This window comes from Hetaerina americana, unplaced genomic scaffold, assembly GCF_022747635.1.
Source record: "Hetaerina americana unplaced genomic scaffold, ioHetAmer1.1.p SCAF_1, whole genome shotgun sequence".
NCBI classification, from domain to species: Eukaryota; Metazoa; Arthropoda; class Insecta; order Odonata; family Calopterygidae; genus Hetaerina; species Hetaerina americana.
This window is the reverse complement of record NW_027286069.1, coordinates 26,070,378-26,084,269: the sequence shown is the minus strand read 5'-3', so window position 1 is coordinate 26,084,269 and position 13,892 is coordinate 26,070,378. Positions and strand designations below refer to the sequence as shown.

The window sequence follows — 13,892 nt, the reverse complement described above, 5'->3', positions numbered from 1 at the left end:
TAGTTTTCAAGTTCAGAGGTTTTCAACTCTGCTGTTTCCTTGACTTGTTGAGGTGCAACCCAGTTCTTGAGGTATAGGAAGAAATTATGGTCAGTGGATGATCAAAAATCTCCCGACTTTGCTTCGATTGTGCCAGCAGCGAAGTGTGGACATGTGTTATCGTGGGCAACAAATACCTGAACGCAACCTATTTCCCATCATCAATTTTGAATGGTATGGCGCAGTAAAAAAGTTTCACAATAGGCTTGTGATCTTGTGATAACATATTCTAGACTTCATGAAATCAACCAATTACCTTTTGGTCCCAAAAAACAGTTGCCACGATTTTTCTTTCAGACTAGGATTGTTTGATATTTTTTTGTTTTGGGTGAACTGGATCGGCACTGCTGCATTTCTCATTGTTTCACCTCAGCATCGACGTGAGAAATCCATGTTTTATATGGGAAAACACTTCTTCATGGTTCGATTGGTGTAACAAAACATACACAGATATCATTCTCCGTTCTTTGGGAGCACAGGTCAACATTTTCAGTCCCCATTGTGCACACAGCTTATGATGCACTAGAGTTTGTCATGATTCTGAGTAATGTAAACCTTGAAACCTCTGTAAATTCTATGGAAAGATTGGTATTCATAAAGTGATGAGTTTCTCTTACTTTCATATGCTCGGCAAGATCATCATTATGGATGCTATGCTTTCCATTTCAGTGTTCATCATTATTACATGAACTTTCCAAAACTCACAGACACCTTTACATCAAATTCCCTTTACACATAGTGGCTGGCCCAAATACTTCACATGAATGAAAGTGAATTACAGCAGCATTCAGTCCTTTGCATTTACTAATCTAATCACTGATTGAACAGCACAAATGGTGGAATTGGTTATTATCACATACATTATAACACAATCATGCAAATGAAAATGAACGGACAACAATCTGCTGGTTTCATACTCAACAGACCAGTTAAAGCTAGTGCGTATGCATGAAGTAATCAGTGTTCCCCATTGGTATTCATAACCAGTCAGCCCTTACTTTTGAAACATGCCTCATATGCACAGAGATATAAGGAGAACTCGGAAGAATGCCTTACTATGGGTTTTAAGTCTTGTAAAGCTACTACTAACCTAAAGACACAGAAGTGTGGGATTGTCAATTAAATATTTTTAAAATTGAATGGGTCAAGAGGTATAAACTGAAAAAGGATATCATAAAAACTAATGATTCTGAAGTGTAACAAGATATTCATAACAAAATCAATGTGCCATTAAGATTGCAATGGCTTTTGCACCAGGTAGCTGTACTTATTTAGATCTGTCTGATCTGTACACTATAGCCTCCATACCTTTGATGTAGCTGAATTTGGCACATGGCTGCTTTTGTCAACTATTGAGTTTTATAGTGCTCAATCTAATTACAAAACTTTATGATTCGTAGCCTAATTTTTGATGGAACTGAAGATATGCTACCAGTATCGCACAACTGTTCAGGTTCCAACTCAGAATTTTATTTTCAATGATTCAATTTTTAGAGTATCCTTGGCTGCATGCAATACACCGATACTTCTCTATAATGTTGGTTGCATAGTGTAATTCATGCATGCAATTGCATACTGATAAGGAATATGCATTTATAGGGTTTTCCACACATGCGTATGTTGAGGTGGAATTTTATTAACATCGGTACCAAAAGATTAGTCTCCCTTTTTACCAACCACGTCCAAGTGTGGAAAGAGACAACAAGAGCAGGTGAAATTCCAGGATGGCCAATCAGTTTGGAGAAAGTTTCGAATAACTCAATTTTATTGAAAATCCAAAAATATTAAGGGAATGGTTCAATTTTTTTGTAAAAGTAAGGTAATTGGTATGCAATTTGAGATTATGTAATGGGAATCAAGAATACCCGATGAGAAAGATGCTCCTCTTTAGATTTGAAGTCAGTTCATTGTAGGCCATCAGGTTTGCAGGCCCTGGTAAAAAAACTGAAACTATAAGTATATATTTGAATCAACTTTATTGATACCAGGGGCATACAAAGTGATGTGTATGACCCAGAAAAAAAATAATTTGCTTCCAAACACTTAGGAGATAAATCAAGAAGGATGGCATGTTCTTTTGGAAAAATTCAAAAAAGGAAATTGGTGTAGTCTGTGGGGTGGTTATTAAGAATTGAACAGTTGTAATATGAAGAAGGGATATTACATGAATAATGTCAAGTCGGGTCACGTTAGTCCAGTGGGTGGAGTGTTGGACTGCTGACCAGAGGGTCCCGGGTTCAATTCCCGGGCAAGGCACTCTGGGCACCTGCAGCTCCACCCAAGCTAAAGTGATTCTTCGGGTACTAGGTCATCCTGGGAAACCATAACCGGCACAGGGAGAGGAACTGGCCCCCCTACCCTGATGTGTGAATTTTAACATGCCGTATTGGCTTAGTACTGGGTGATCTCTACCATCACCTACTAAACCGACCTTCGGGTTGATTACTGTGTTTATGGTTTTTAATGTCAAGTCGCCCCCTTCCACTCACCATTTAAGTGGATCACAGAGTGCCATATGTATGTGGAAGTATTGGATTAGATTTAGTATGGCTGGTGACCTAACATACCATGGCCATACATTCTTGTGATGGTTTGCTGGGTAATGTAGAGATATAGATGAATGGCCACCTTGAACTTTTATCTAATGCTTAAACTCAACTTTTAAAGTAATCCAGGTGTTCTTACAATGAATCTGCATCAATGGATTAGCTCTTGACAATTTTTTAAGATTTATGCCACCCAAACACGATTCAAGAATCAATGATTTTGAAATAAAATTCAATAATATGAGGGCAGCCCCAGAAGTCCCCGACCCATCAAAGAAAAGACAAATATTTTGGAAAAAAATGCATTAATTTTTCAACATAATCTCCTTTCAGCTCTATACACTTTTCCCAGCAATGTTCAACAAATTCGATACCCTTTTATAGAAAGAATGTCTTGCTCCTCAAAATAACCATTAACTGCCGACATAACTTCTTCACGGTTGGAAAATCTTTGACTACTGAGCCATTTTTTCAAGTTTGCGAACAGAAATTAATCCGGGGGGGGGGGGGGGGGGGGGAAGTGTGAGCAAATGCAGCACCCATCTTGCACACAGCTATCTCATGTCCTAATTTTCAATTAATATGCAATGTACCACACTTTTTGAAATGCCTAATATGTCTGCTAACCCAAGTGCTTTCAGTCAACGATCATCCAATACCACTCTGTGGATTTTCTTCACGGTTTCTCGAGTCGTCACCTCATTTGGCTGACCAATGCGATGCTCGTGTTGACAGCTCATATGACCTTGTTTAACCTCTGCTACCCAATATTTTACTGTTGTAAACAAAGGATCAGACTCACCCAGAGTAGAATCTAGTTCAGCTTATATACTGATTGGGCTGAGGCCTTTCAAATAAAAGTATTGTATGACATAACGATGACCAATTTTCTCCATTTTCACAAATTCACTGAAAATGTTCACTATCGATGGCTGCCCAACAAATACTAAACAACGTAGCATCTTCTAACTTGAAACATGTGCTTTATAGATTGCATACTTTCTAATACAGAGATATTTGTCAAACAACTACCGTTATTACTAGGTCAGACCGGATACTTATGGGACCACCCTTGTGACATCAATCCAATGATTTCACCAAATTCTTGACCCATCTCTCATGTTTATTTCACATATGCATGAGTATGTACGTTAGAGATGTATGCCAATGGACATGGATATTTCTGTAAAAACAGAAAGCAACTGATAGTTGCTAGAAATTGAATTTCCTTTGAAGGTTAATTAAGATTTGACAGTCATCAGTTTCATCAACTCTCTCAATCTGATGCAGTTCCGTAACGCTGTACATAGTTTGTATAAAAAGTACCGGGAAAAGTTTGGAAAAAATGGATTTATATCAGATATCACTACAATACCTCATAATTCTTCAAATTGCATCCCTTGAGCGTTGACACACTTTTGCCAGTGGTTTTTCCATGACTTGAGTGTCCTTGGTAGGCTGATTCTGGAAGGTCCTTAAGGATATGCGTGCAAGGTTCTTTGACGGCACTTAAGGCCCCAGGGTGGCGTCCTTTGAGGGAGGATTTCACTTTTGGGAATAGCAAATAGTCTGCTGGTGACAAGTCAGGACTGTAAGGGGGTTGGGGAATAGTCACATTACATTGCAGAAGGTCTTCACAAGGAGATACTTGACTGCTTTTGGTCATCCGTCAAGACATTCAGGATGAATTAGGCGCAGATCTTATGCCTCACCAAATTTTCAGTGATACAGGTGTGCACTGTCATCTTATTTATGTCAATACAATCTGCAATCATGCACACACTTAACCCATGGTCTGAATTAAGCAGTTAACTCACATTTTAGGAAAACATTGTAACCGACACTTTTTATACAAACCTTGTGACTCAAGATCTCCAACTATGGGGAACTGATTTAGTCGATTATTGAGTACTTCACGGAGAAAAATATCAACTCCCATATCATTTATCAGTTTCACTGCTACCTTGTTTTAGTTTCATTAAGTTTCGAGCATTTAATTCCATTCTTTACTGAGTAAAAATATGGTTCCAATAGCATTCCTGCCATATGACCATATGCAGTTGTTTTCTCTTCGTACTTAGTGTAAAGCTGATTTTTCATCAGATTAGTACCTATCAATATCATTAGCTATTGAAATAAGTGAGGCTGCTTTAAGTGTTATCATCATTCACATTTTTATTTTTCATCAATTATGATTTTGTTTGTTCATAATTTCAATATGGCTTGACCACTGAGGCTGTAATTTTAGCCATTTAGCTTACATATTTGTTCAGCATGGGACAGTATAAAACAGAACAATTTTATCTTCCAGAATATACTGATGGTATTTCAGCCTTCCATTATTTCCATTTCTGCCAGCATTGGAAGAGAAATAGAGGACTCCTGGAGCTCTTCTAATTCTTCCCTTAGGAGGTTAGTAACAGTAATAATTTCGTGAAGCCTTTTGCGATTTCCTTCTACTTCATCTCTGAAAATAGAATGGCAATAGTGTTATGGCCAAATTTAGCATAAATGCAATAGGTGTGTTTATTTCATAATAGTTTTATTATTTATTCCATAGTTGATTATTGCTCATAAGTAAAATAAGCATTCAGATTGACTAATTATTAATTCACTTGATATCTAGATTGCCTTCATTTGGAGTATAAACAATACATAAAATGCCAATTTTTGAGTATCTATGTGAAATCATTTAATTATTTTTATAATGTCATTAGATTCTACTCCATAGCTGAGTTCAGAAAATTTATTATCCAGATAAGCATACTGGCTATCGTTCTATTGATTAACTCTTGCCATTGATGCTATATTATTTGTGTAGTGCTCTAGATTAACTTGGGTACCTCAATGAAAAGATATTGCCATAAAAACTCCAAAAAAGCCTAGAGTCCACACACACCTAGTTTCATTTGCCTTATGTATAAAAGAAATAAGTGTACCTCTTACGTGTATGTTATATACTGATCATTTATCAAAATACCATGTCTTTGATGTAATGTTTTTCATTTTGAATAGAAAAAGCAGCCCTGTAAAATTAATATGTGCCAAAACTCCACCATCCACCATCTCCACTGAGAACCAATTATAAATAGCATGGTAATCTTGACTTCTCTTTTGTCTACCACCCATCCATCAACCCATTGACCAAGCAAATGGATGGAGAATGCAGGATAAATTATTTGAAAATTGCAATAAAACTTATAGCAGAATGACCAGCATGAAACTGACTACGTGTTAGATGCCTTCCACTCTTCTTGAGGGGGCCCTGTATTCAGTTTGATAACTGATGGCATGAAAAACCTAAAGCATAAATAATTATTTGGGTTTGTATCACATGACTGGACCATGGCTTTCAATTACATTTTAAATTTATTTCAATTTATTAGTACCAGGAAGTGTAACCCATCTTATGGTTTTGACTGTGGGATTGGTCTTAGCTTTAAAACATATATATGATAACCAGGGTTGAAATAATCAGATTTCACTTTATATTTTTTCCTTATAATTATTTCCATAAAATTTTTAAATTCTATGTTAAGTTGAGGAACCTTAAAACTCCTTGACTTACCTGGTGTACTTCTCCAATTTCTCCTTCAGCCACCCCCTAGCCTCACTCACGAGTGTATCTTCTCTTCCATCTATTATCTTTTCATCATGTAGTTTTTGGTTATCAGCATTATCGTGGGATCCAAGTGTTTTCATTCAAACATGAAATAGGAAGAAATATGCCATTTCCAAGTCTTCACAACTTAATTGTGGAGTGCAGTGAGTACATGAAATCTAAAATTGATATCACATCGAAGAGCATTAAAAACTTGTCCTTTAAAAACTTCCCCACCCTCCTCCCCTTTACCATCCTCTCCCATGCTGTCAACTACCACCATAATGGATAGGTATTTAAATAATTCTTAGAATTCCACTTGAGAAACAACTGACTCTATCAAAGAGAGAAAGCTGAATGACTGGATTCTTGCCTCTGCAATATCCTCTATGATGGTTATGGAGCAAGAACCAATGTCTACTATGTAGTTCTTCTATCCGGTGGTCCCCCTTCTTGGTGGCTAGAGAGGTAGGGGAGTGCAAGGGATGTTTGATAGATCAAAGATCCTCCCTCTCTTTCTCTCCATGACCCTGGCTACAGTTTGTTGCTTCCTTTAGAAAATATGTAGTTTGCAAAAATTAGCTAGTGATACACCCTGGAAACAGTTCCAAAATAAAGATCGGACATCTGTCGTAGGTTAGACTGATGAACATTTTTTCAAGGATGGTGATTTTACAAGTATAATAGGACTAGACTGCAGTTATGAAATTAAGTATGAGAATTGCTAAAATAAAAAAATGGAGAGAATGAATTATAAAGAGGCTAGGTAGAAAAACTCACATGTTTTAAGAAATTTTTGCATTTATTAAAAAGAAAATATAAAAAAATGGGCATTTTGAGAAAGTCAACTGATGACGTTACCACTTGCTGTCATGGACATTATACCAAAATGACACCTAATGGAGGACTTCATGCAGTTCTCAAGAAATAAGAAGCTATGTTTGCATTAAAGTAGGAGAGAATAAATTAGAGTAAATTGAACAGGTCATATGGTTGGGTAATATTTTGGAGTGAAATGGGTGCAGTAGCAGGGACATTATGAGGAAGAATCATTTGCAAGAAGGAGAGAATTGATGATAACTGCACCAAAGAAGACAAAATTTCAATATGGAGCACAAGCACTGGATCTGCTACTTGATCTATGAGGCAAGAGGATGAAGATATATATTGGAGATCTTTGATGCATATGAATGGAAAAGAATGGATAAAATATATTGTTAGATAAACATTTTAGATAAAGTTTTGCTTATGATGATAGAAGATGGGAAGCTGCTAGATAAAATTTGAAGAAGTTGGAAAAAGTGTATGGAGGAAATATTGAAAAGTAGTGGGATACTGAACGGCATAATAGAAGTAAGAATGGTCAGTCATCCAGGAAGAAGAAGGAAGAGCAAACGTATGCATTCAGGATGGCATTAAACGTCATGGATTTCCCCAAGGGGTTAGGTGGAAGAGGGAACTATCTGTTTCCATCTTGCCTCGAAAAAGATGTTCTATTATTATTATTATCAGGATACCTAACTCAGTCTTTGACTGGAATTTTTTTGATGATTTTATCTTCATTGTCCAAAAATGCATCCAAAAAAGCATTACCAACTTGTTTTGCTTGAACAACCTCGAGAATGTACACTCATAATGACTGCATTCAGCCAAATAATCATTTGTCTAGCTAAGTGGGAAGTTCTTATGCATTATGCTTACTCCAGATAAGCAGTCTGCTTTCATTGTGACCGTGACTTCACAGTACCACATGCATGTATATTTATAAAAAGTTTGTGGAACATAGAGTTACATTGAACAAGTTGATTCTGAAAGAAAATATGTACAGAAGGCATATTTATTTTCCTCATTCTGTTAATGGAATTGAACCCATCTTGGTGTCACATTTATTTACTTCATGAAGGAATTCCATCATAATAAACTCTTCTTATGTTAAGGATAAACAAATGTGTTAAAGTACTAAATATAAGCACTACTGTAGTTACAGTCAGGATGCTCACTTTTCTCAATCAACTCAGAACGATTCAGCCGTCATTATTGCACTACAGAGCATAGAAAATTTATGCTGTTACTAATGACATGTACTGAGTCTGGCAGACATAAATGCAGAGCAATCAGTGCCAGACAGTATGTTTTCCCCACGAAAGACTTGTGTCTAATCAATCAATCAATACTATTACAGTGGTGAAATTAAGCATAAAATGAACAATATAATCAATATCAATAAAATTTAACTATGAGTAGTAAAGGAATGGTCAATGACACACCCTCCTCCTCTAGCTCAAAAAAGTGCATGAGACAGGAGTTTCACTGAAGTTGTCAGAGTGTCCTTGCGTAGTAAAGGTAATCAAATCATTTTAAAAAAACATTTCTGAAAAAGAATCATAAATTTATGGATTGATATTTAATAAATAACAAATAGCAGAAGAAAATTCAATCTTGTCCTCACATTTTGTTTCTTGCCATTCATCATATCATCATCATTTAATTTGCAAAAGAAACCGGACCTGTGTTGAAACCATTTTCTTATGCCTTTCCCCATAAAAAAAATTAGTGAACCTATGCCCCTTTCATGGATTTTTTAGATTAATCGTACTAGTTGTGGTACTTGAACTATATTAATGCCAAATTTCAACATTCCAGGTTAATTGGAAACATATTTTCTATTTCTAAGTATCAATGCTTACTTGAAGATGTGAATCATGGGAAGAAATAAGCATGTTCTGTAAAGCATCTTTATTCTCCAAGCACTTCCAGCATGAAAAAGAGAGAAATAATTTAGTTAAGTTTGGATAGTTAAATGTGTCCTAAATAATTTCTCTAAAATGCAATTAACCAACTAAGCATTATTCTATTATATTGAATTATGCATATCACATACACATTAATCATAGATGATTTTACTTCTTGGTTCTGAGATGATCAATCCCACACTGAACATTTAATTAAATTTTACGAAAACAAATAAACACCTCCATATCTAGATATTTGGAGATTTATTGGACAGATGATATGCTGTTGCGAACAATAAGCTGTAATTTAGAAAATCTTTTGAAATTTGCACATTTTATGATTGAAAAAGTTGAAAGTTAGATATGTACATAGTTTTCCAAATTAATGCATCATCTAGAGTGCATCCCAATTCTCACTTCATATGTTTCAACATTCTTTGTTGCCATTCTAATTCTTGCTTCAGTGTGCATCAAAGCTCTCTCTTCTGAAGCAGCCATGTGACAAACCTTCACACCAAGAGATCCAGACCAAAGGCTGAAGTGGTTGTATGAGCTCACCAAACACTCTGAAGCAAGGATGCAGAAACAGAATGCCAATTTGATGCATTTTTGCTTCAAAGTGTTTGAAGTGATAACTGGAATGTACTCTTGCACTATATATGAATTAAGAGATAATTTGGTAGGTATATCTTCATTACTTGCTCCAAAATACTTGGCACTGTTGGACAGTCATCCTTGACATCCCCATTTTGATCATGAACACTCTCTAAGTTTTGTTCACTTGATTCAGATTCCTCATGTATGAAGACTTTTGCATTGTAAGCTGCGATTCGAGCTCTTGTAGCAGCAAAATATCGTGGGGCAGCAGTGGCTATTTTTTCATGGAATTGGACTTCAAACTCTCGACAGCTGACAAAATGAACCTGGAAATTAGGGTCATTCAAATTGAAGTTGAAATTCACTTTCACCAGAGAATTTTAATCTAGAGAGTAAGCTCATTCATGTATGTGCTGAGTAATGTAAGATCTTGCAGAAAAATATGGCCATTACAGGATTTGAATAACCTTGAAAGAACTCTGTCCAGCAGCAAATTAAGCTGAGTGTTGCCAATTCAACTCCACCAACCCAGATCGCTAGAATCATGTCTTTACCCATGCTTATGTATTTTTTCTGACTTAGCAACTACACTGGAAATCTGCCATCTTATAATATTTTCCATGAATAATGGCCATAATTATAGGCATCAATTTGTATGAAAATATGTTTCATATTCAGTAAATTGAAAAAAAATCAGCATATTTCATTTTCATAATCCTTGCATTAATGAATTTTCATAATTTTATGCTGAATTTAGATTAGCCACAACAATATGATGATGGTGCAATGAATGAAACATAGAAGAAATTATATTTGTAATAATGGTATACCTGAGCAGATTCGATGAATGATGCCACAAGTTCTGATAAATTCCGTTCAAATGTAGATATTGTATCCTGAAGGAAAATATGCAAAATCATTAGGATTTTTAGTCATTGCAACATAACACAAACAAAATTGTTCAAACAATGAAGGTCTTTACCCAGAGTAAACCTTACTGTATTGATCCTGCTTCATTCAAAATATTATTCATCGCAAAGTTAATAGTAGACCCCTGATGAAAGGATAGGACTTTCTGTACTTTTCAGCAACTGCAGTAGTAGTTATTAGGGACAGCTGAGGACATTTGCGCCATTAGGTATTGATGGGAATGGAGGAAGGGTGGAGAGAAATCTGGCATCAGCATTAGCCTACTCTTTATGAAAGGCACCAAGGGGTCCACAGTTTAATGTCCCATCGCACGGATAGCATATTCACTGAAAAAGTGCTCTCCACGAAGCACCTCAAGTTGGGATCAAGATACCCCTGAAAAAAATCTGCCATCTCCAGCATACAACCTGAGCCCTCTAAAAGTACTCTACCAAAACACAGCCCCAAGTGTCTGGTCTTATTGAAAGATAGCAGATGTCGGCATTCATTTTAAGACCTCAACTAAGCTATCCCTCTAGTAAGTGAAGAGGAGCAGCAAGGAGTTAAACGGCAGCTGCTAGTTGAATACATCATTTGCTTTGTTAGCTGACCTAATCTTTACTGAGCCATTCACATTATCTATTGAGTCGGTTCAGTAAAAACAGTGAAGAAGAGAGAATGAATAAAGCAGTATGTGCAATCCGTATTGCCCTTGAGACTTTACTTCCATGCATTACTTTGATAAGGCCATTGAATGGTAGGTAGGCATAAACATGGGAGGAATGGGAAGAAGGGGAGGTTCCCTATAATATAAGCATTGCATCAGGCCAAGACAGAATGGGTGAGATTTTGCAAGCAGGTCGCAAATAAATTCATATTACTACACATGAGGATAACATTTTCACATTTTACTCACAAAAACAAGGCCGTTTATTACGAGGGTCATCCGGAAAGTAGTACCCGTTCGTGAAATAAAGACACAAAAGTAAATATTAACAAACATAAAAAATTTTATTTGAAAGAGGATACTTTAAACTACTTCTCAACATAATCTCCAAGCAAATTAAGGCATTTGTCATAACGTGTGACAAGTTTCTGTATTCCTGCTGCATAGTCCTTCGCCGCCAGCTCATTGAGATACGCGAGGGACCCATCTTGCACAAATTTTTGCATAATGCAGATGGTGTTTAACAATTTCATGAACAATTGTTCGAGAAACATTGGGAAAATGCTCACAGATGTCATCAATTGTGACGCGCCGATCGTTCCTCACGAATTCGTCAACTGAGCTCACCAGTTGGTCTGTAATGACAGACGGTCTCCCCGAACGCTCATCGTCGTGTGTGTTCCCCCTCCCCATGTTGAAGTTGCGACACCACCGCCGAACAGACGACTCGTCCATTACATTGTCTCCATACACCTCCTTTAATTGGCGATGAATATCACATGGGCGAACGTTTCTTGCATTGAGGAATTTAATCACTGCCCTCACTTCACAACTGGCGGCGTTCTCAATTTTTTTAAACATTGTAAACAATCACAGAAACAACACAGGCAATGCTAGCGTCACGCAACTTGGCTCAGAGAAGGCAGACAAGCCACTGAAGCTATCTGACCTCGTCCAGCGGCTACTCGCGTCGTCAGCACTTCATGCGGCACGAACGGGTACTACTTTCCGGATGACCCTCGTATAATCAGAGAATTATGGCCTGCATATGGAAACATAACCAGGAGGGAAACCTAGGGAGTTTGAAACTAATTGAATACACGAGTGCATTTATTCATGACATGGTGAATGATTCTCTCAGCCATTATTTAGGAAAAATACTTCATATGATAAGCTGAAAACTAAGCTACCTTAAAGTTGATTTTTATTTTACTTTTTTGATAATCTGGCTTAGATCCTATCCTATACAGGCAATTATGTTTGGATTTACCTTTTGGTTTAATCCAACTAATGATCATTATCATCACCTTAACTAGGTTGACATGCAACTCTATCCCTCTCTGCTGAGCTACAAACCTCTATTTGCTCATATAGGTGTGTTTCCAGAGCCATTAACTGTGACCATGCCTTATGGCAGTGATCTTTGAATTCTTCTCCCAGCATTTGCATCCTCGCAACCAGTTCCTCTCCCTCAAATTCTTCTTCGCCAAGAGTGCTTACTTCCAAGAGTGCGCCACCTAAATCCCCATTGCCAGTTTCCGTTTCTTTGGCATCTGGCTTTACTGTACCTCCACCTTCTAATCGCTGGGCTAGGCGAGTAATCTCAGAGAAGGTGTGATTCTTCTCTTTGAAAAGATCTGCCATAATACTAGAACAGTGGAAAAAATTATGCTCCATGAATATTTTCTAAAAGGAGGTCATTTGGAAGGTAGTATTAAGGAGCAGATTGCATACTGAATTACCTCAGCCAACAAATAACTGATTTTCTACATGTACTTTGAAACCATCATTCATGACACATACTATACATGATTAGGTACAGGTAAGCTTCATAAACTATCCATGTGCCCCATTCATTATCTTTAAATATATATTGTACTGCACTGCACTCACAGTATCCTGCATGTAATAGGGAAGTGTCTTTTAACTGAAAACTAATTCTAAATTCGGAATCAAATCTCTATCCTCAAAATTGGTGGAAACACCTCCAGGAACAACAGAAACCTGGCACCTTAACCAAACCATTAAAGAGAGGAATGGTAGATAGTAGAAAAACCAGCCATGTGAGAAGTTGTTCCAATACATGTGTAGTAGAGGAACAATCATCAAAAATCCATTATATGTATCATAGGTGGATTATATATTAGTCTCAGTAAGAGGCATCTCCTTCCCTCTCATTCACTCCTGTTTTCAAGTGGTCATAACTTCATCAGTTTTATCTTAATTCCTTGCTTTGCATAATGTACCATGCCAGAAAAACTGATAAATTGGAACCTACCTTTCCCCTTCTTTTCGAGTTCCTTCTTTTGCTTTCTCCAAACACAAGACAAATTGTGCTTCTTCTTCATCTCTCTCATCTTTCTTAGCCAGCCCAATTTTATACAAGTCTATCGTGACTGTGGTGAACTGTGTTTGGAATCTGTTTGAGGGAAGCAATGATGGTATATGGTACAAGATTGAATCATGCGAACATAATTAAAATAATGCCATGTGGTGGTGTAAGCACCAAAGAAAGTATAAATTATAAACCAGCCAATATCATGGAAAACACTGGAGTACATGCATTTCTTTTGACTTCTTGGAAGGATAATAGCAAGGGCATGAGAATGGAATTGCTGACATTTACTCAATTGCACCTACTCTTCATATATCTCCTGCATCGTCTCATCCAGGGTGATAAGAGCATCCCCATATGGATCATTTTTGAAAATTTCCCTGAATAACTCACTCCCACGGAGGTTTTCAACCCATGCTGCTTTCTCTTTGTTCACCAGATTCTCCTCCTCTTGGGTTTGACGATG

General features: G+C 37.0%; 1 protein-coding gene across 1 annotated transcript; it reads right to left on the bottom strand.

Moving 5' to 3' along the window:
* Nucleotides 1–4,797: 4,797 nt before the first annotated feature.
* On the bottom strand, nucleotides 4,798–13,880 carry LOC139700749 (dynein regulatory complex subunit 3-like). Its single transcript, XM_071599185.1, has 8 exons — nucleotides 13,732–13,880; nucleotides 13,370–13,510; nucleotides 12,448–12,739; nucleotides 10,346–10,411; nucleotides 9,617–9,841; nucleotides 8,874–8,936; nucleotides 6,154–6,230; nucleotides 4,798–5,052 (listed from the first exon to the last, which is right to left on the bottom strand). The coding sequence occupies exons 1-8, from the start codon at nucleotides 13,749–13,751 to the stop codon at nucleotides 4,914–4,916; spliced, it is 1,023 nt and encodes a 340-aa protein (XP_071455286.1). The 5' UTR covers nucleotides 13,752–13,880; the 3' UTR covers nucleotides 4,798–4,913.
* Nucleotides 13,881–13,892: the final 12 nt, after the last annotated feature.